Source organism: Phialemonium atrogriseum, assembly GCF_030411735.1.
Source record: "Phialemonium atrogriseum strain 8032-3 unplaced genomic scaffold QBC33scaffold_21, whole genome shotgun sequence".
NCBI lineage: Eukaryota > Fungi > Ascomycota > Sordariomycetes > Cephalothecales > Cephalothecaceae > Phialemonium > Phialemonium atrogriseum.
The window spans coordinates 374969-393830 of record NW_026848158.1 but is presented as its reverse complement, the minus strand read 5'-3'; the positions used below and the strand labels follow the sequence as shown (position 1 = coordinate 393830).

The following is an 18862-nucleotide window of genomic DNA, read 5'->3' as shown; positions in this document are numbered from 1 at the left end:
GAGCGTTGAGTGCTTGGAGGGAGAGGTCCTCATGCTTACATTTTCGGAAATGCCAAGATCCAAGAGCCTCAATATTGGTTCCTTCTGCTCCCATTCTTACAAACATTCAGCTCCGTTGATCCCTCGCCGTGTTGCTTGAGTTTCGTCAAAAGTTCTGGAAAATAGGTAATGGACCGTGCTTTCCAGGGGGGCTGCCACACACGCGACACGGACTCGCCTCGGAAATTGAATCGCAAGCACGCGTTTCCCACCATCAACGAAATAGAATCGCAAGAACCTACGTGTTTCCGACCACCAACGAAATACATTATGGCGTCGAACCAGAGAGCGGCTCCGCGCCGCAGACTCCCACTTCAGGCCAGAAGCGCAAGCGAACCACTGGACCCGCGACTGGAAGCCCTCGAACCTCATCCCTGACGGATCTCCGGGGGACGCTGCGGATGCCGCACCACTCACCGAGCCAAAGAGGAAAGCAAAGAAGCGCAAGCTGGCTGCCCCGCCGGAAGAGAAGCGCCTGCGCAGGTAACTGCCCCCAATCCCACCGCACTCCCTCCCCAAAATACCCTTCCATACCAGAGAGAAGGTTCTAACCAGATCCCCCAAACCCACAGATTCCGCACCTCCCCCCCACAATCCTTCCACGCCATCCACGAGCGCGCAACAACCCAGCGCTTCTTCGTCCTTCGCCGCACGCGCCGCGACACGCCCGACCACCCGTCGGAGGAGATCGAGCTGGCGGGCTGGACGGGCAACCTGTACCGCGTGACGGTGGGGCCCGTGGTGCTGTGCGACTGCGCGCACGCCCGCGGCGGCGAGGTCGAGGAGGAGGACGACCCGCGCGGCGTCTCGCGGCTGTGCAAGCACATTGTGTTTGTACTCGGGCGCGTCCTGCGCGCCAGCGAGAGGTACACGTACCAGCTCGCCCTGCTGGCCAAGGAGCTGCGGCGCATCTTTGCGTACGCGCCGACGGGTGGGCACCAGGGGGACGAGGATGGGAGGAGGAGGGACCGGGAGCTCGGCTCGGGCGACTGCCCCATCTGCTTTGGCGAGCTGGATACCCGCCGCAGAGGCTATGGCTAGGAGATCGTCTGGTGCCAGGCTGCGTGCGGGCAGAACATGCACGAGGAGTGCTTCGAGATGTGGTCGGTGACGAAGCGCAAGCAGGAGGGCGGCGGTTGTGCTGCCGGGTCCGAGGTGACGTGCCCGCTCTGCACGAGCGTCTGGCAGGGCGACGAGTGTTTGGTCAGCAAGATCAAGAGGAAGGGGAAGGTTGGCGCTGGGGGAGACGTCAATATCGCCGACCAGCTTGATGGTAGCTCCGAGAGAGATAGTAGCCCCGAGAGAGGTGAGTTTGCTGTGCCGAGTACCTATATTTGGCTTTATTGCTTGTGGCTGACTCACTGGCAAACAGATACGACCTCGTATTCCCGGTTGTTGTATATGTATAAGGTTGGTCGGCGACGCCGGCGACGCCGGCGAAGTGGCTATTAGGATTGCGGCTCCGATGAAGAATGGTGAGCTCAGCCGAGCAATGGTTTCTGCTCACTGTGCGTCTCGAAATTTGGCTCAAGAGACCGGGTGGTCGCAAGGGAAAGTGTGGGAACTCTGGCTTGCTGCTTGATTTTTGGGGAGTTCCTGCAGTGTGTGATGGATGGCGTTGCTGTCTTTGGTCCCGGCACTTGGATTCTGCTCCTTCACTGCAAAGATACCTACTAATTAGGTACTAATTTGATTACCCTGCCTGCCTTCTCTGAGCTCTCCCTGTGAGGTCCCACGTCAAAACGACCACCGGTCGACCCTTGACAAAGTTCCAATGCGAGCAGGAACTCGCCATGGCGACCATTGGTATGCCATGGAACGATAGCTCCCATCAGGGGAATGCGAGTAAAATATTACTAACTTTGCGAGGGCCAAGCCATGTACCGGCATTTAACTCTTCGGCGTCTGTCGATACACCCCGGCACCCAGCACCCCGGATCTGCAGTCCAGGGCTGGGCAGCTACCGGGTCGCCTTTTAAGGTATCTGGTAGGCAGGATAATGGTGTTTGGATGGCCGCTGCTGGTTGCTGCCGCGAAGCTAAGGGAGCTGGGATTCCTCTCTACGCCGTAATGTTGTGTCAAGGCCTGCAGTTGGGGCGCCAAGTTAAACGCTAAATTCAGGAGGAAAAGTCTTGGGCAAAGTCTAATACCCAATCGTTGTCAAACTTCTTGGGAGAAGACGAAACTCGACGGTCCAGGCCAAGGGCTTGGCGGGACGTGCTTGGCGTTGATGGGGATCCACTCACTTCCTTGCTACTCGATCCTCCTTCTTTTGAAGGATCAGGGGAACAGCAGAATGCCGCCCTTTGGCGGCCTGCGAGTTGCGCGGGAGTGGCACGCTTGCCAAGCAGGGGCTGGAGGCAATCTGTCGTACCTATGCTGAATTGACGAGGTGCAGCTGTGCTGGCTGGTGTGCAGATAATTGTGCCTCTTTTTATTTATTTTTTCGCTTCACTGTCGGTAAGGTGCACAGCCCGCATGCCCAGACGCCAAGGCTCGTACCAAGACACCAAGACAATACCAAGATACTCCACTGCGTCATCTCCTGAACATCCGGGCAAGCCCTTGGGATCGGGCAGAAAATGGCCTCCTGTTCGCCCACCGCTCTCCTTCCCTGTCTTCCATTCTCCTCCGTACTCACTGACAAAAAGTTGTTTGGCACGGGGACCGGGTCGCAATGACATAGCTTGTTACTGTTTCCGCAATATTCCCATCCTAATCCTCCCACGCTCATTTGGAATATTCCTTTGGACAGTGTAATATTATGTTGTTTTCCTTGGCCCAGGTGGCAGCGCTGCTGCTCGCAGCCGCCGAACTTCCGGCGGCGCATGCCCAGTTCTACAAAATCGGATCCCGCAGCGAGATCCTCCAGTCGGCGCGGACGCTCGCATACGACATGATGCTGTTCTACCAGGGCAACAAGTCGGGCGAGGTGCCGGGGATCCTGCCGGGCCCGCCGACGGAGAACAAGGGCGACTACTACTGGTGGGAGGGCGGGGCCATGATGGGCACGTACATCGACTACTGGCACCTGACGGGCGACACGAGCTACAACCACGTCGTGACGCAGGGCATGCTGCACCAGGTGGGGCCGGACCGCGACTACCAGCCGCCCAACCATACGGCCTCGCTGGGCAACGACGACCAGGGCTTCTGGGGCATGTCGGCCATGCTCGCCGCCGAGACGAAGTTCCCGAACCCGCCCGACACGGAGCCCCAGTGGCTGGCCCTCGCCCAGGCCGTCTTCAACACCCAGACGGGCGAGGAGAGGCACGACGAGACCTGCAACGGCGGCCTGAGGTGGCAGATCCCGCCCACGAATGCCGGGTACAACTACAAGAATAGTGCGTGCCTGGCCATGGCCACCATTCTCCTTTCCCTTGCTTCTTTGAGCTAACCAACCGACGCCAACCTCGCAGCCATCGCGAACGCCTGCTTCTTCAACCTCGGGTCTCGCCTGGCGCGGTACACGGCCAACGAGACTTACGCCAGGTGGGCCACCGAGACGTTCGAATGGCTCTGGAACGTCAAGTACATCGACCACCAGACCTGGAAGGTGTACGACGGCGGCCACGTCGAGCACAACTGCACCGACATCAACAAGGCCCAGTTCTCGTACAACGCAGCCCTGTTGCTGCACGGCTCTGCCTTTATGTACAACTACGTGAGTTCCCCCTACCTCTCCCAACGTCGTCCCCCCAACCCCCCTTGTCTTCTTGACCAGTCCACTAATGCATACACACACAAAACAGACCAACGGCTCAACCACGTGGCGCAACCGCGTCGAGAAGCTAACCGAGGCGATGCTGCGCGACTTCTTCCCCAACAACACGGCCTTCGAGATGCCGTGCGAGGGCCGCAAGGGCGCCTGCACGGCCGACATGCTGACCTTCAAGGGCTACGTGCACCGCTGGCTGTCGGTGGTGACGCAGATCGCGCCCTTCACGCGCGCCGCCATCCTGCCGGTCCTGGCCGACTCGGCCGCCGCCGCGGTGCGGCAGTGCACGGGCGGAGACACGGGCCGGCGGTGCGGGTTCTACTGGTCGGGGGGCGTGTTCGTCGACCCGGCTGTCGATAAGACGAGCGGGGCCGGCGAGCAGATGAATGTCCTAGCGGCGGTGTCGAGTCTGCTGATCGAGGAGGCGGATCCGCCGGCTACGAACAAGACGGGGGGCATTAGTCGGGGGGATCCGGATGCGGGGAACGGGAGGAAGAGTAAGCTGCAGAATATGATCACGACGGGGGATAAGGCTGGTGCGGCGATACTGACGATGGTGATCCTGACGTCGGCAATGGGGATGTGGGGGTGGATGAGCTACGACTGAGGGGGAGTGGGAGGAGGAAGGGGGTCTGTATTTGTACAGGGCAATTAAGAGTTGGCTCGCTGGCTCGGGGTTTCTCTGAGAGGTTGCTGTTGCTGCTGCTGAAACCGAGAGAGGTTGAGAAAGCGCAGCCGGACACGAAGGAGTTTTTTTTTGCTTTTTGGGTTACCCTCTTTTCTTTTTCTGCATACTCATTTTCCTCAAAGCATTCATCATAGACATGGTACACTTCCTTCCCCCGTCTTTGGTTCGATTTGCATCAGGCCCCCGAGCGGGAGGCGTTGACACGAAGCGTGGCGTGGCTTGGGACTGGGTCTAACAGCTATTAGGGGGCATCTTGCTCTCAGTTCATACTTATAATAGGTAGCAACAAACATTCCGAACTTCCTCCCATGCGCACTCCTGTCCCCCGGTCATCGTGGCAGGTGTGAGTCGTAGCCCGCAGCAATAAGATACCGGCTTGCCTCCCACACGTGATCCGGAATGTCCTGCGGGATCTGGAAGCCGAGGGCGGGGTAGTCCCGGATCCGGGCCAGGTCGCCGATCATGACGTTAATAACGAGGTCTCTCGGGTTCTCGTCGTTGGGGTACGCCTCGAAGGCCAGCTGCGGGGACGTGACGGTGAACTCGGTGGTCGGGTCGGGCCACTGCTTGACAAACGTGGCGTAAGTCCGGCGCTCCATGTACGGCTTCTGGACGAGGACGAGCGACCGCGGGCGCAGCCCCATCTGCCCCAGCAGCGCGTGCGTGAACCGCACGTTCTCGCCCGTGTTGGTCGCCCGTGGCTCGACGATGATGCGCTCGTCCGGCACGCCCATGGCCCGCGCGATGTCGGCGAACACCTCGGCCTCGGGCCGCGAGAACCGCCCCGCCGTCAGCGCCCCGACGTCGCCGGAGAAGATGAGGTGCGCGCCGTAGCCGTCCAGGAACAGCTGCGCCGCCCGCTCGGCTACCCGCGTGTCGAGGCTGCAGAGCGCGAACACGGCGTCGGCTTTCCGGAGAGGCATCCCCATGCGGTGGTAGTTGTAGACGATTGCGGCATTGCGCTGGATCTCGGCCGCGTCCGCGTCCGCCGAGGTTTTGGTCGCCTCCTCGAGCATCGTCTGGTCTGGGAAAGTGCGGAATGGGAAGATGCCCCGCGAGATTGGATCATGTGGATCTCGGTCCCTGCAGATCTTCCAGGAACGGGTCCTCGACTCCTCAGTAATCCCAGAGAATAAATCTACAGTGTGGCTGCACCATCAGCAGCCACAGCACCCCTCCACTGGTTTGAAGGAGTACATGCCTTCCTACAGAACCCCGCCTTCAAGTGTCCTTTCCGTCGCTCAGCTCCCGTCGCCGTGCTCGCTTAGAACAACATCCGTTCACAACCCCATCCAACCCCGCCTGCATCATCCGGAACATGGCAACCACAACCACAACCCCCAGCCTGCCACCGGGATACACCCTCCACACGGGCTACCCGCCCGTAGCCGAGTACCGACACCTCCGCTCCGCCTCGGGATTAACCCCCGTCACCGAATCCCAGGCCGCCGCCGTCGCCTCGGGCAGCTGGTACGGCTGCTACGTGACCTTCGGGGCCGGGGAAGCGGCGGTGGCCATGGGCCGCGTGGTCGGCGACGGCGCGTGGTACTTTGTCGTCGCCGACATGGCCGTGCTGCCGGGGCACCAGCGCCGCGGCCTCGGCGCCGCCGTGCTCGCCGAGCTGGTCGCGCGGATCCGCGAGCATGCCCCCGAGGGCGACCCTTATGTCAGCCTGCTGGCTGACCCGCCGGGTCGGAGGCTGTACTTTGCGAACGGCTTTGTCGAGGCTGCGCCTGCGGAGATGGGCATGGTTTTGCCTAATGAGTGGCGGCGGGGTTGAGACTTTCAACCCCCGCCGCCACTCCCCTCTCAACTTGAGAGGGGTTGGGCCTGTGCAGCCAGGAAGGGCTTCTGCTATTTTAGAATTATTCATTCTCTCCCTCTTGGAGGCGTCACGTATTGGGCAGGGATTGGGCTATGGAGAGCCGTGTCGACGATTTTAAAGACCATGCTTTCCTCCGATCAGCATAGCCAAACTAACACGACCATTCCTCGGGGACCGACCTGAACACCTGTGATGAAGGGTCTCGCGACATTCTCCAACCCTTTCGAACCAGATGAATCGCGCGTCCAAGTTATTGAGCCCGCAATATCGTCTTCGTTCTCTCGTGACGAGGAGGTTGTGATATTGGAAGGTGAAACGCCGGGTATAAGCTGCCACTGTTGTGCCCCTGTTCATGTTCAGCCAGACCAAACCCCAACAACACCCAAATACCCAAGAACGTACCTTTGAGTACTTTACGGTACTGCTTGCCATGCCGCACCTTTAGACCCCCTATCCGACCCCCCGCACCCCCTCAGGACTTTCACTTCCTCCCCCCCTTGACCCCTCCCCCTGCCTCCTCGTCCCCGCCCCCCTCCCACCCCCTCCCCAACAACCCTCGCCGCCGCAGACGCAACAGCTCCCGAACCCGACCCCGCAGCTGTTGACCCGAACAGCCTATCGAGCCGCGATATGTCCCTGTTCAGCGCGTCGTCCTCCCTCCGCTTCCGCCGCGCGGCCGCGCGCTCGCGCCTGCTCAGCCCCTCCTCCGGCCGCACCTCGTCCCACTGCCCCGACAGGCCCTCGCTTCCGTCCCAATCTTCATCATCGCTGCTGTTCAGTGATATTGCCGAGGGGCTCACGATGCCGCGCGCGTCGGGTGGGAGGGAGGTGTTGTCGTCTTCGTCGTCGTCGGTTTGGGGGTGGTTAGCGTCGGGTCTGGACTGTTGGTGGTGGTGGTGTTGGTGGTGTTGTTGGTCGTGGGAGAAGGGTTGGTGCTGCTTCCCGGTGAGGGGGTTGCTTGATCGGAGGAGGTCGCTGATCGTGCCGTCTACTCTGGCGCCTAGCTGCCCCAGGGTGTGGAGGGCTGAGGTGGCCTTGTCGGTGGCTTTGCGGGATAGGAGCGAGACTGCTTGGGCTGCTGTTGTGACTCGGCGCTTGAGTTCTATCGCCATGGGTGTTCTAGGGACTGGTTAGCAATGCGAGTCGAGGGTGAGCTGGCTGTGAGCTGAAGCTTACTTGGTGATGGTCTGGCAGAGGGAGAGAAAGGGTAGAGCAGAGTTGGAGGTGTAGGAGGCTAGCTGTCTAGAATTAAGAGGTGTATGTCTTGGGCTCTCAGAGATAGATCCACGTAGCAGGATACAGTTCTGGACGTGAAGTATGGTGTTTGGAGATGCATGATGATGTTTCTTCTGGTTCGGCTGCTTAGGAGAGCAGATGGCTAGTGAATGCTCTTGTAATGTCAAGGTGTTGGTGAATATTATTCTGGCGTTGCGATACTGATGCTTCTTTTGTTTGCTTTAGGATTGCCATGCCATATCATGTTTGGAAAGAAGAAAAAACACCACCAGAGCTGGGTTATCTAAGATCGCCGTGACATGATTGTTCTAGTTGTCTTATCATACTTACACTTTCAGAGCATCACACAAAGTGACCTGGATGTGACCTTTGTCGCCGGCACTCCAAATGTTCAGAAGCTGCTGGCAGGGGCCAAGACTTAACTTGTTGGCTTAGCTTCTACACCCTTCCACATACTATATAGAATGTGAGACCTACAATGCCACATTCACTAGCAGGCAGGAACCTTTTATTAACTACGCCTTCCAGTCTATGCAGGGCATCTTAGATCATGAATACATGAAGCGCCGCATCCGTGCCTATGGGGCTACAGGGGCCATCCGTGACATTGCCCCTGACGAGGAGTCGCAAAACACATAACTCCGGTATCACCAATGGACTCAAATGTTCCATACAGCCAAGCATGCAGTGTAGCGCAGCAGCTACACGCTATACGCCAGAAGACCTTGTAAAGCACTACCAAAGACGTATTTCTCCCCAATTCCTCAGGACCCTGGCTTGTGCGCAAGTGCAGGGCAGTCAAACCCTGCCTGCCTTCTTCTACAGCTCCCCTTCTTAATACATCATCACTTTCTACACGGACCATATCAAATTACTGCTTTTATAGCCTCCCCTGCCTACGCGCCACAGGGGATCTACTAGGACTAGTTAAGCATAGCTTTTCCATAGGGTATAGACGCAGGGTAGATGCAAGCCTGAAGTATTACACGCTACCTAGGCTTCTATGCTGAGACTTTGGCAGGAAGATGCCTATTCTCAGAATCGCAAGCACATATCATAGCCCAACTTGCATAGACCATTCTATTCCCCTCAAGGTTTGCCTCTTGGCAATACTGCTAGGCAAATTGTAACCGACTATTTATCAAGGCTATTCTGCCTAGAATGAAACTGCATCCATGAAACAGAATTCGACCTCGCTCTCATAATCAAGGCCGTCCCTTCCTATCACGTGACCAGACATAGTAAAGGAGGACGGAACGGATTAAAATAGGATGCAACGGTGTGTACACGTATGTACATGTACCTCGCTTAACCCCTGCTGCCTAGTCAGGTGGTCTGGTCAGTTCACCCATTCTCTTGCAAGCTACGTACACTACACAACTACCTCCCGAATCAGTCCCAAAAAATGTAACTCTCTTGAGCCTCTCTCTGCCTCCCGTCGTGCTTGGTTGCCTTTCTCTTTGCACCTTTTCCTTTTCACCTTCCGGTTTGAGCAAGTAATATTGAATCCCCGCATTCGCACCTACGTCAAGATCTCCAACTCTGATTCGTTACGAAACCCAATGACGCGACGTGAATGGTACCCATGAGGCTATGCATCTGCGTAGTGTCGTTTCTAGACCTGCCCGCTCCCATCTGGAGGCCGTTCGTGACGTCCAGACGTCAGTCCGGCGGCCGCAGCTGACCACCCCGGCCCAATCGAACGGCTCCAGATTGGCGGGAAGAAGGTTGCAGTATTCCCAATCCTGCATCGACAGCTGAGCTATCGAGCCTGAGCGTGCATCCTCTGCCGTGGCTGGGGGCCAGTTACGCCGCCCAACAAGGCAGTAGCCCCTCTCCACCTCACTGATTTACCTGCGCATAAGCATCGTCCTAGAGCATGTCAGCCAGGAAGGATCGTCGACTCGTTGAGGAAGCTCAACGTCGAGATGTGCCAGCAGACCGCGGCACGCGGGGATGGGCGCAGCATTGGACACTAAGGTGAGTGCAACAAGGGTGCCGAGCAGATCTGGGGAGCAACCGGGTTTGGGGTCGTTATCTTATTAATATATCTACGCGGTCCCGAAGCTCTGGTATATTTAGTTGCATCATTTTTAATTAACCCGCATACATTCTTAGGACACCACTGGTGACAATGGCTGTTCTCGCCATCTCGTTGCAAATAGCTCTGTTTGTCGGGTGCATCCTAGCTGGCCCAACTGCTAAGCGAACTCGACAGGCCGTGCAATGCACTACTCGGGCTTTCACTGGCGTCGTCTCTCTCCCAGGGGTCACTGTCAGTATTGAGAAAGCAGACCACGTCCCACGAAATGGAACATACGGCGACCCGAACGACAAGGGCTTTCCTCAAACCATCGACCTTCTGCCCGAGCTCTGCGCCGTGACCGTCAAGGTCACAAACACATCCGACTTGCCGGGAAAGCCCCAGTCGGACTACCGTTTCGGCCTGTTCCTTCCCACTCCTCAAAACTGGAACTCTAGAATCCTCACCGTAGGTAGCGGGTCTTTTGCTGGTGGCATCAACTGGCCCGACATGGGCCAAGGCCCACACTACGGATTTGCGTCAATATCAACAGATAACGGGCACAACTCCAACGGAAGCGACATGTCTTGGGCGACGCCTGCGAGGCTGTATGACTGGGGCTACCGAGCGATGCACGGCTCTGTGCAGGTCGGCAAGCTGCTAACCAGCTACTACTACGGCGCGGACCTCGCTTATTCCTACTACGCCGGCTGCTCGACCGGGGGCAGACAGGGCCTCAGAGAGATCCAGTATAGCCCGGACAGCTTTGATGGCGCTCTCATCGGTTCGGCGGCCTGGGACACCAAGCATCTCATGCCGTGGATTTCCAAAGTCGCGTTTGATGAGCTGAATGGAAACCCAGGCGACATTCTTGGTCTTCAGCAATTCTCGGTTCTTGCTGCCGAGGTCCTGAGCCAGTGCGACCCCCAGGACGGCCTAACCGACAACATCATCAGCCAGCCGGAATCATGCGTATTCAACATCAGCCGCATCGTGTGCTCAGATCCTACTAGGTGTCTCACAGCCGGACAGGCGCAGGCGGCGATGAGAATCTGGGGCGACTACACCGTGTCAGGAAAGCTGGTAAGCCACGGGTTCGGCCTCAGCTCGGAGGACCAGTGGGCTGTCTACTTTGGCGACACAAACACACTGAAAGGTTTCGACTTCAGCTACGAGAGAAACTTCATCTACAATAACACGAACTGGGCGTGGCAGAACTACAACGACCAGGTGGTGGCGGATTCCGAGCGAGTCAACCCCGGCCTGGCAACGGCAGATCACTTCGACATTTCTGGTTACAGGGACCGGTCCGGCAAGAAGAGCGGCAAGATCCTGATGTACCACGGCCTAGCTGACGGGCTTATCTCGCCGAGGACTTCCCTGCAGTACTACAATCAGACCATAGCCGCGATGGGGACAAACTTGGGCGACATTCGAAGCTGGTTCCGCTTCTTCCAGGTGCCCGGCATGCAGCACTGCTTCTTCAGCAACCGGTACAACGCACCGTGGGACTTTGGGGGGTCGAGCCAGGCGACACAGCTGAGGTTGCTCCCAACTCTCGGCGTCGGTCTGCCCGCATTCGGCGATGGATGGTCTGTTCCTGGACATCTGGGCGACCCTGCTTACGACGCTTTGGCGGCCTTGGTCCAGTGGGTGGAGAATGACAAGCCCGTTGACCAAATCATTGCGACGGCATTTAATGCAGATGGGTCGGTGTACAGAACGCGGCCGATCTGTCCTTATCCTCTGAGGGCGAAGTATGGGAGCGGGAATGTCAACAGGGCATCGAGCTGGTCTTGTGCATAGGCACGGTTTGGAACTGACCAGAGGCGCGGACTGTGGTTGCACATGGATGGACATCTTTCGGTTATATTATCTGTTGAATACCTTCGTTTTATTTCTCGTGTTCTCGACTGCAATGGCAGCAGGTAGTGCGGAGCAGAACATATCTCCACACAGATTGACGTATCTTGACATCGCGGACCAATTATTCATCACCCATTACCCCAAGCATTAGAGGAAGCATAATGACTCTCTAGTAAAACGTGTTGCCATCACCCCTCGTCAAACCCTAAGCCCCCGTGACACTCTTTTCTCCCTCGGCTCAGGACCCTGCGGATCTAGATGCCCAGCCCATTCAGGGGTTATCAGCAGGCCCCGTCCAATTCAGCGCCCCCCACGAGCTATCCAGGCCCTGGCACGGCGTACAAGCCACCTTATGATCGCCCGCGACACAGGGGGTGTTCAGCTGCTCGTACCGGTCGCCCCCGCCCCAGCATGCCCTCCCCATCCGCAGGCTCGCCTCGCTGTAGTCCGCCACGTACAGCTGGTAGCACCACCACGCGCCCCCGTCGCCGTCGTCGCGCTCCTCGCACTGGCCCTGGCACCCCGTCTCCAGGCCGAGCGCGTCGCACCGCGGGTCCGCCACCGCCGCGGCCTTCGTGGCGGCGGCGGCGCAGTTGTTGTCGTCGCACGGCAGCGCGTCGGCCGACGTGCCCGCCGCCAGGTCGGTGGCCTGCGGCCGGGCGACGATCCAGGTCGAGGGCACGGTTATGACGGCCGTGGAGACGGAGGTGCTGGGGCCGCTGTCCGAGTAGCTGGTGCGGTACTCGAAGGTGATGTGGGAGATGACCGTCTCGACGACGGTGGCGGGGAGGGCCGTCACGGGGCCTGGGATGAGGGTGGTGGCGGTTATGATGGTGAAGATGGTTACCACCCGAGGGTTTATGAACTGGATCACCGTGGTCGAGCTCTTGGTGGTGGTTGAGATCTTGGTGGTCGTGGTTGGATACGCCGCTGCGACTGTTACCGGGGCTAGAGCAGCGGACTTGGGGGGGCTTGCTGGGATCCCGGCTGCTAGATCGACGGCATGGCCGAGGATTAATGGGATGGGGAGGAGTTTCGTCAACTGCATCCTGATTAGCCTGACTGCAGCGTCGGTTTTGGTGATGGCCCGATGCTTTTCATTGTATTGTACAGGATTACAAGATGCTCCGTTTCGCCAAAGGTAGAGCGGAGGAGAGACGGGAAGGATCTGGTGGAAGTGACCGATTGACCGAGAGGGATATCCGGGTTGTTAAATCCCCACACCATTTCCATACAGTTTCGCAATATCGGCACTTCTAACGTCCTTCCCGCCGTATGGGGGATTACGGTCCGGGCTGCAATATCGGTGAGCAATTTACCCCGGGTGACGAGGCCCACGCATTCTAAAAATACGGCAGTTTACACCACAGAGCCAGCCCTATGATAAATGACGAGTTGGAATTCCATTGTATGTGCCTTTGGTGAATTTCTCATCTGAGGCTGCAGCATTTACTACAACCAATGTGTCACCTAGGTGGGGGGTGTGCACGGTGTGTTGATTGTGGCGATGCCTGGGAGCTTTATTCTGCCACCCCAGTTAGAGTTGCTGCAAAAGGCTAAGATTGAAACCGGGTCGTTATTAGGGGTTCTTTTCTAGACCCCCATGCAAAACCTGCTTGGCTTCTCCTTTTGACTACAACACCCTGCCGATTGAAGCATGAAGCCGTGGAGTAGGACGGACCGTGTGTAAATGCTGGGAGCCAGATGATGATGGCCATCTCGTCGACGCTGATGTTGGGGATAGAAGCAGAAGCTTCCCCTCAACCTGCTATTTCCGGATGCTGATTGAGAGAACATGACCACAAGAGCAAGAACCTGTTCGACCTTATATAGAGCCATGGAGAGAGCCACAATGTCGTCAACAAGGCCCCTTATTTTCCCCTTGCATGTGATGCTTTGTAACTCGCCTGCGAATAGCCCACGTAACACAACTTCGACCCTCTGGCACAGGCCACCATTAATCACCACGAAAACCCTCGCTTCAAAATTAGCAAATTAGACAGCGACAAAGCCACAGGAATAAACATCTCACCAGCCCGCCTGCTGGCATCCCATAGTCTCCCTCCCCTTTCCCCAATCACCCCCCTCACTCCTCCTCACCCGGTGGCCTCCGATGCGGCGGCGGCCTCCTAACAGGCGGCAGCCTAGTGGGCCTAGTCACCCCGCTGACGGGCGGCGGAACCAACGTCCACACCGTCACGGACGACGCAACCTCAGTCGGCGCCATGTCCCACGTGATGACCGTCGTGGCGGTGATGGTCGATGTGACGAAGATGGTGGTGAGGGGTTCGTCGGGGAGGTTGGTCGTTCTTGTTGTTGTTATGGGTCGTGACGTCGTTGGCCTTCTCGTCGTTGTTACTAGTGTCGAGGTTGTGGTTGTTGTTGTTGTTGTTGTCCGCCGGGTGGTTGTCGGCTTGGTTATTTCGGCGGTGGAGGTTGGTGTCGGCTTGCTTGTTGGGAGGTTGCTGGTGATGGTGATGTTGAGCGAGGTTGTTGGGTGTTGGAGAGTGGGTGTGGTCCTCGCTGGGCTGGTGGCTGTCAGCTCGCTGGTTGGTGACTCGCTGGTTGGTTCTGTGGTTGGCGGCAGGGTCTTTATCGGTTTGGTTGTTGTGGGTTCAGGGGTCGTCGGTTCAGGGGTACTGGACGGTTCGGCAGTTGGGGCCTCCCCTCCGTTGCTGGAGTCGCTCACGAGTGAATCGAAGACGTCCTTCGGGATCTTGGCCGCGCTGAGATCGTGCGAGAAGCTACCCTTGCCGTCGTGGTATGCGAAGGCGCTAGTATTGCTCGACGGCGTGGTCACGGCCTCGGAACCCTTGGCCCAGGCAAGCTTGTTGGCCCCGTTGGGGTCCAACGATGCGCCTTGCCACTCGCTGCAGCCGGTGCAGAGCACGTCAAGTTGCCAATGCGTGGCGTTGGTGACCGAGGTCGGCAGGACCTGGTATGTGGCTCCCTCGTAGGCCGCCGGTCGAGAATGTCCACTTGACAGGATGACTGTCAGCGACCTCCGCTCAGCGTAAACGGACCCGGAAGAAGAAAGTCACTTACGTTGCCCATCTCGACGACACAACTGCGCTATCTCCGTTTGGCCAAGCGACCGTGAGCGGGTTATTGGTCATCGAGCCGCCCCAGGCCACCCCAGCCCATCCGGTAGTGGAAACAGGGGCAATGATCTGGAGCAGGATGTCAAAGGGGGCGCTGGAGACGTCGGGAATCGCAATCCTGAGCGTGATGTCGTCCGTGGGCGTGAGGTATTCCGAGAAGCAGACTTGTGTCCCTCCCGGACAGTACTTGGACTGCTGCCTTCTCTCGACGGGGACCCCTCTAGCCAGGGCCCCCACAACGCCCGCGCTGAGCAACGCAATCTCCTTGAGACCCATGGCTGTAATGTCGATCCGGGAAACGGTTCGATGACCTGTGTGCCTAGGCGCGTCTTGGTCGGGAAATTTCCAGGTTTATATGCATCGTGATCAGCGCCATCGCACGCGTCGTCCCGTCTCCTCCCTCCACTCCCCCTCCCCCCACCAGCTCATGCCCTCCGGACCGACCAGCGAGAGCTCGAGGATTGTTAATCGGCCAAGGGTATAGCACTAGTAAGCTTGTTTTGCAGCCTATTATTAGGGATTGATTAAATCCATCACAGATTCAGGGACGATTTTCTGTGAACCACTGGGGAAGTCCGAAGATATGATGAAGTAATGCGGGGAGGGAACCAGATGGGCTGGCTCAATTTAAGGAGCAAAGCGGTTCGTCGCCGCTAGGAGAGGGCAAATATGGATAAAATCGTCGATCGGCGAAACAAACAAATGGTGTAAGCCTTCGAGCCACCATTTATACTACATACGCCATCGCCGACAAACAGCCTGGTTATGCCCTCCACTGCCATGGTCGGCATGATCCGAGATCATTTTCTAAATCTTGGTTCGGACATTTAGGCCATAATTAGAGGCTGTGTTTTTTCCAATCCATCCACCACTGGTTGGACATCTAATTGCTCGAGGTGGAACACTCATCCAGCTTTGCTTCGGTGGAATTACATCCAATTTGCCAAGATAAATGACGGGCAGTCGGGTATGGATGTACGGATTACTGTGTAATGGGTAAGTTTGCCCAGTGGGTCATGTATCCCTGGTCGATTTAGTGCGCGGTTCGATACCTGACAGGGGGTAAAACTTTTGCACGATACCATAGAACCCATCTACCCCTCTTCTCCATCGTAATCGCACCAATCACTGACGACGTTTCATTTTCGATAAACAATTCAGACCGCGTCGCCGTCCGTCCTTAACCAACGTCGATAATGGCGCGTGATCCCTGAAATGCAGAATCCAAGGACTGTCGAAGAACTCGAAAGCCTCTTGCGTGCAGCGGAACAACGCGCGAAGGAGGCGGAGCAGCAAACCCGCCATACGACATTGGACGAGTACATCGAGGCTTGTCATGAGCTTGTTTTTACAAAGTTTGTGGTTGAGACAGACAAGAGTCTCACATCGAAGGGGTCCATCACCAATCCACAACATAAGCTGTGTCCAGCACGTCTGTTGCCCTGGACGGACCTCTTGGAACAACAGAGGACTACATTTGGGGTCCTCTGTTCCAAGTTCCCTGCCCAAATCCAGGCTTTTGAGAGTCGGAATTTTCTGCAGGGCCTGGGCGAGAGAATCTCCAAGAAGAAAGTGACGAATGAGAAGTCTCTAGAGTATTTCCAGCACATCAGCGTAGAGGATCCAGTGAGGCCAATTGTCGACCGCCTTGGGGCTGAGGACGGGGTGAGGAACGAGTTCGACATCGGCAACGGCATTGTCTTTGAAAACCATCCAAATGCCATAAACGACATCGGCGAGGAAGTCGTGGAGCGGCTTGCAGCTCTGCTGCTGCTGCCAAACACGCCAGCCCAGACCCAGCCAGACCTCAACCAGCTCCGACCAGATCAGATCTGTGTCTACAAATACGACGACAGGTCTTTGGCAGGACGGAGGATGGCCTATATTGTTGAGTATAAGGCACCACATAAGCTGACTGCACCGCACCTTTGCTTCGGGCTCCGCCCAATGGACATCTAAAGGAGGTTGTCAATCGAGCTACACGACTGACGGCAGAAGACCTAGAGTCACTGATTCAGTATCACGCAGACAGGTTGGCAGCAGCAGCAGTCACACAAATGTTCCATTACATGATAGAAGGCGGACTCGAGTATAGCCTTCTGACAACAGGGGAGACGGTTGTCTTTCTCAAGATCGATTGGACTGGCTCAAGCATACTCTACTACCACTTGGCTGAGCCTGGCCCAGAGGTACTGGCACATTCAGATACTTCCGCTACTGCACTGCTGTAGGCGAGGTCCTTGCGTTCAGCCTTATGGCTCTTGGTTCGCTAGGAGAAAGGCAAGACCGTGGTCAGGAGGAGCGTCAGTCGGCAATCGGTCCCCAGAACCATCCGACGACGAGGAGTCGTCCTCAACGCAAATGCTGCCAGGTGCCCCGACCCCGAGCCAGCCGAGGAACAGTGGCCAGGGTGGCAGACGCGGCCAGCGGGGCTTAGCCGCGCGGCCGCGCAGAGATGGCAGCAGCCAGGGCTCGCGCTGCCGTAGCAGTCTCGGCAGCCAATACTGCACGCAGAAATGCCTTCTAGGACTGGTAGGAGGAGGTCTGCTTGATGAGAAGTGCCCCAATGTCGCTCTCCACCGAGGCGAGAGCGGTGGCGTCTGTCATCCCGTCGACCATGCCGAATGGCTCCGACTTCTCCGCGAGCAGCTCAGGCGCACACTAGACAGCGGGGTGGTTTGCATCGGGAAGCAAGGGGCCTGGGAAGTCGTATTCCAGGTCACGCTGCTTGCACATGGCTACACCTTTGTCAGCAAAGGCACAGTCCCTATCTTTGTGGAAGACCTTGAGCACGAGGCTGCTGTTTATCATCGGCTCCAGCTTCTGCAAGGCGTCTGCGTCCCCGTCTTCCTCGGCGCGAATGATCTGCGTGATATTTCGCGGGTCTACTATTACGACTTCCGGGTCCGGATTGTGTATATGATGTTTCTCTCGTGGGCCGGGGACAACCTGGACGAGGCCGGAGCCTTGGACGCCATTGGGGGAAACCCGGAGCGGGAAGTCGTCAGGTCTGTGCGCAGGCTGCATGCAATGGAGGTGGTGCACACGGACGTCCGGATGCCAAACACGTTGTGGAGCCGCGAGACTCGTCGGGTCATGATGATCGACTTTGCGCGGGCTGTCTTGATGGATCTTCCCCGGCTCCCCTTGGCTGAGACGGTGTCTAATAAGCGAGCTCGAGTATTACAGGGGACAGAATCTGGCAAAGCTGTAGGTCAGCCGGGCTCCAAAAGTGACTATGACAGGCCTGTGTGGAACGACATTATGGCAGCCAAGTCGGTTTTCCAGTCCTGAAAATTATATGGATTGTACATATGCGTACACGGGAGGGCTTTAATTAATTAGAGGGTGCTTGGTCCTTCTCTTGCCGGGACCCGGTTGCTCCATTGCGTTAGTCGACTCAGCCGCCAGCGAACCCTATCTGCCAGCCCGGATCTCTCCAAGGCTTGGCATGGCTTGGCCGACGTCGTGCTCACTGCGATTTAATAACTACAGCATATCCGGAGCCCGAGGTTTGCATGTCGTAACTTTCCAATTAGACGCATTCGCAGAGGGGAATGGCGTGTGGGGTACGTGCTTGGAAAGGTGTTATATGAGGTAGACCGTAAATGGTGATAATCTGTAGCTTGGGGAGGGGTTGAGAGAGGCAGGATAGAGGAGAAGCAAGGAATCACTTGGGTAAGCATATCCTGGCAAGCCAGGCTTCTCCATCCGTTTGTGTCTGAACTGGGAAAGCGGGGGACGAGACCCCCTTACCTCTTTCCGGTATGGAAAAAACCGATGCTACCAACAGCATCTCATAGATCAAGTAAATAAATGCAAATGCAGGTGCTTCGCGCAAGAGTTGTACTGCCAACTTTGCCACATCTTTCCCGTCCCGTAACCTCTTTAATTCCACAGATCCGCATCTATTCGCCCCTCCTTACTGCACTAGTCTGGATGGTGTGCCGCTGAAGCGGGATTGCAAACCAACAGTCCTTTCGGAATTAGTCTCTCTTCCTCGGAGCTCGGCCTCCGCTAAAAAGGAAACCGGTGAGAAAGCCCTGTGCGTGGTGAAATGATTCTGAGGTTCTTCGGGTCTAAGGAGGTAGGATGGAATAGGCGTACTCCATCCCACTATGGTAGTCGAAACTAACTAGCAGCGTTGATCAACTTGCTTAACAGGCAGGGATCGTTTAGTACCGCAGTAGCCTCAATAGCTCCGTTCGATGCCTCTCTCCGCCCATTTCTTTGTGTGAGCAACCATGTGAATCAAGCAATTCTAGTTCATTGGCTATCTCCCTTCTTGGCCTGGTTGCAGGTCTAAGTGGCTTATCACTTGGCGATGTAACCCCCTCAATAACCCGTGGCGAGACCGACAATTCTG

General features: G+C 57.1%; 10 protein-coding genes across 10 annotated transcripts; 6 read left to right on the top strand and 4 right to left on the bottom strand.

The window, feature by feature from the left end:
• Positions 1 to 168: 168 nt before the first annotated feature.
• Positions 169 to 1080, top strand: QBC33DRAFT_517247 (uncharacterized protein; the record flags this gene model as incomplete). Its single annotated transcript, XM_060426178.1, has 3 exons — positions 169 to 281; positions 325 to 522; positions 612 to 1080. 3 exons carry the CDS (start codon positions 169 to 171, stop codon positions 1078 to 1080), a joined length of 780 nt encoding a protein of 259 aa, XP_060281257.1.
• QBC33DRAFT_545586 (uncharacterized protein) lies at positions 994 to 1740 on the top strand. The gene is made up of 2 exons (XM_060428574.1): positions 994 to 1345; positions 1412 to 1740. Exons 1-2 carry the CDS (start codon positions 1117 to 1119, stop codon positions 1489 to 1491), a joined length of 309 nt encoding a protein of 102 aa, XP_060281256.1. The 5' UTR covers positions 994 to 1116; the 3' UTR covers positions 1492 to 1740.
• Positions 1741 to 2598: 858 nt separating this feature from the next.
• On the top strand, positions 2599 to 4369 carry QBC33DRAFT_612735 (mannan endo-1,6-alpha-mannosidase). Its single transcript, XM_060432507.1, has 3 exons — positions 2599 to 3383; positions 3459 to 3703; positions 3792 to 4369. The coding sequence occupies exons 1-3, from the start codon at positions 2804 to 2806 to the stop codon at positions 4362 to 4364; spliced, it is 1398 nt and encodes a 465-aa protein (XP_060281255.1). The 5' UTR covers positions 2599 to 2803; the 3' UTR covers positions 4365 to 4369.
• Positions 4370 to 4674: 305 nt separating this feature from the next.
• Positions 4675 to 5248, bottom strand: QBC33DRAFT_545579 (DUF218 domain-containing protein). Its single transcript, XM_060428573.1, has one exon. The coding sequence runs from the start codon at positions 5177 to 5179 to the stop codon at positions 4775 to 4777; it is 405 nt and encodes a 134-aa protein (XP_060281254.1). The 5' UTR covers positions 5180 to 5248; the 3' UTR covers positions 4675 to 4774.
• Positions 5249 to 5763: 515 nt separating this feature from the next.
• QBC33DRAFT_455993 (uncharacterized protein) lies at positions 5764 to 6225 on the top strand (the record flags this gene model as incomplete). Its single annotated transcript, XM_060424790.1, has 1 exon — positions 5764 to 6225. The coding sequence occupies one exon, from the start codon at positions 5764 to 5766 to the stop codon at positions 6223 to 6225; it is 462 nt and encodes a 153-aa protein (XP_060281253.1).
• QBC33DRAFT_545576 (uncharacterized protein) lies at positions 6062 to 6749 on the bottom strand. Its single transcript, XM_060428572.1, has one exon. It carries the CDS (start codon positions 6700 to 6702, stop codon positions 6385 to 6387), a length of 318 nt encoding a protein of 105 aa, XP_060281252.1. The 5' UTR covers positions 6703 to 6749; the 3' UTR covers positions 6062 to 6384.
• A 2491-nt stretch (positions 6750 to 9240) lies between these two features.
• On the top strand, positions 9241 to 11540 carry QBC33DRAFT_180341 (tannase and feruloyl esterase-domain-containing protein). The gene is made up of 2 exons (XM_060422435.1): positions 9241 to 9486; positions 9625 to 11540. The coding sequence occupies exons 1-2, from the start codon at positions 9386 to 9388 to the stop codon at positions 11333 to 11335; spliced, it is 1812 nt and encodes a 603-aa protein (XP_060281251.1). The 5' UTR covers positions 9241 to 9385; the 3' UTR covers positions 11336 to 11540.
• Positions 11541 to 11666: 126 nt separating this feature from the next.
• Positions 11667 to 12443, bottom strand: QBC33DRAFT_593930 (uncharacterized protein; the record flags this gene model as incomplete). Its single annotated transcript, XM_060431766.1, has 1 exon — positions 11667 to 12443. One exon carries the CDS (start codon positions 12441 to 12443, stop codon positions 11667 to 11669), a length of 777 nt encoding a protein of 258 aa, XP_060281250.1.
• Positions 12444 to 13481: 1038 nt separating this feature from the next.
• Positions 13482 to 14912, bottom strand: QBC33DRAFT_572015 (uncharacterized protein; the record flags this gene model as incomplete). The annotated part of the gene is made up of 2 exons (XM_060430639.1): positions 14441 to 14912; positions 13482 to 14373 (listed from the first exon to the last, which is right to left on the bottom strand). Exons 1-2 carry the CDS (start codon positions 14770 to 14772, stop codon positions 13482 to 13484), a joined length of 1224 nt encoding a protein of 407 aa, XP_060281249.1. The 5' UTR covers positions 14773 to 14912.
• A 512-nt stretch (positions 14913 to 15424) lies between these two features.
• Positions 15425 to 17790, top strand: QBC33DRAFT_621645 (kinase-like domain protein; the record flags this gene model as incomplete). The annotated part of the gene is made up of 3 exons (XM_060432815.1): positions 15425 to 15492; positions 15658 to 16352; positions 16728 to 17790. The coding sequence occupies exons 2-3, from the start codon at positions 15712 to 15714 to the stop codon at positions 17788 to 17790; spliced, it is 1704 nt and encodes a 567-aa protein (XP_060281248.1). The 5' UTR covers positions 15425 to 15492; positions 15658 to 15711.
• Positions 17791 to 18862: the final 1072 nt, after the last annotated feature.

Bases quoted from the DNA above. Each gene is read 5' to 3' on its own strand.
- QBC33DRAFT_180341 (XM_060422435.1), top strand. From the start codon at position 9,386: ATGTCAGCCAGGAAGGATCGTCGACTCGTTGAGGAAGCTCAACGTCGA. The intron at 9,487-9,624 runs GTGAGTGCAACA...ATACATTCTTAG, and splicing joins GCGCAGCATTGGACACTAAG to GACACCACTGGTGACAATGG.
- QBC33DRAFT_545586 (XM_060428574.1), top strand. From the start codon at position 1,117: ATGCACGAGGAGTGCTTCGAGATGTGGTCGGTGACGAAGCGCAAGCAG. The intron at 1,346-1,411 runs GTGAGTTTGCTG...ACTGGCAAACAG, and splicing joins AGATAGTAGCCCCGAGAGAG to ATACGACCTCGTATTCCCGG.
- QBC33DRAFT_612735 (XM_060432507.1), top strand. From the start codon at position 2,804: ATGTTGTTTTCCTTGGCCCAGGTGGCAGCGCTGCTGCTCGCAGCCGCC. The intron at 3,384-3,458 runs GTGCGTGCCTGG...CCAACCTCGCAG, and splicing joins CGGGTACAACTACAAGAATA to CCATCGCGAACGCCTGCTTC. The intron at 3,704-3,791 runs GTGAGTTCCCCC...CACACAAAACAG, and splicing joins CTGCCTTTATGTACAACTAC to ACCAACGGCTCAACCACGTG.
- QBC33DRAFT_545579 (XM_060428573.1), bottom strand. From the start codon at position 5,179: ATGGGCGTGCCGGACGAGCGCATCATCGTCGAGCCACGGGCGACCAAC.
- QBC33DRAFT_545576 (XM_060428572.1), bottom strand. From the start codon at position 6,702: ATGGCAAGCAGTACCGTAAAGTACTCAAAGGTACGTTCTTGGGTATTT.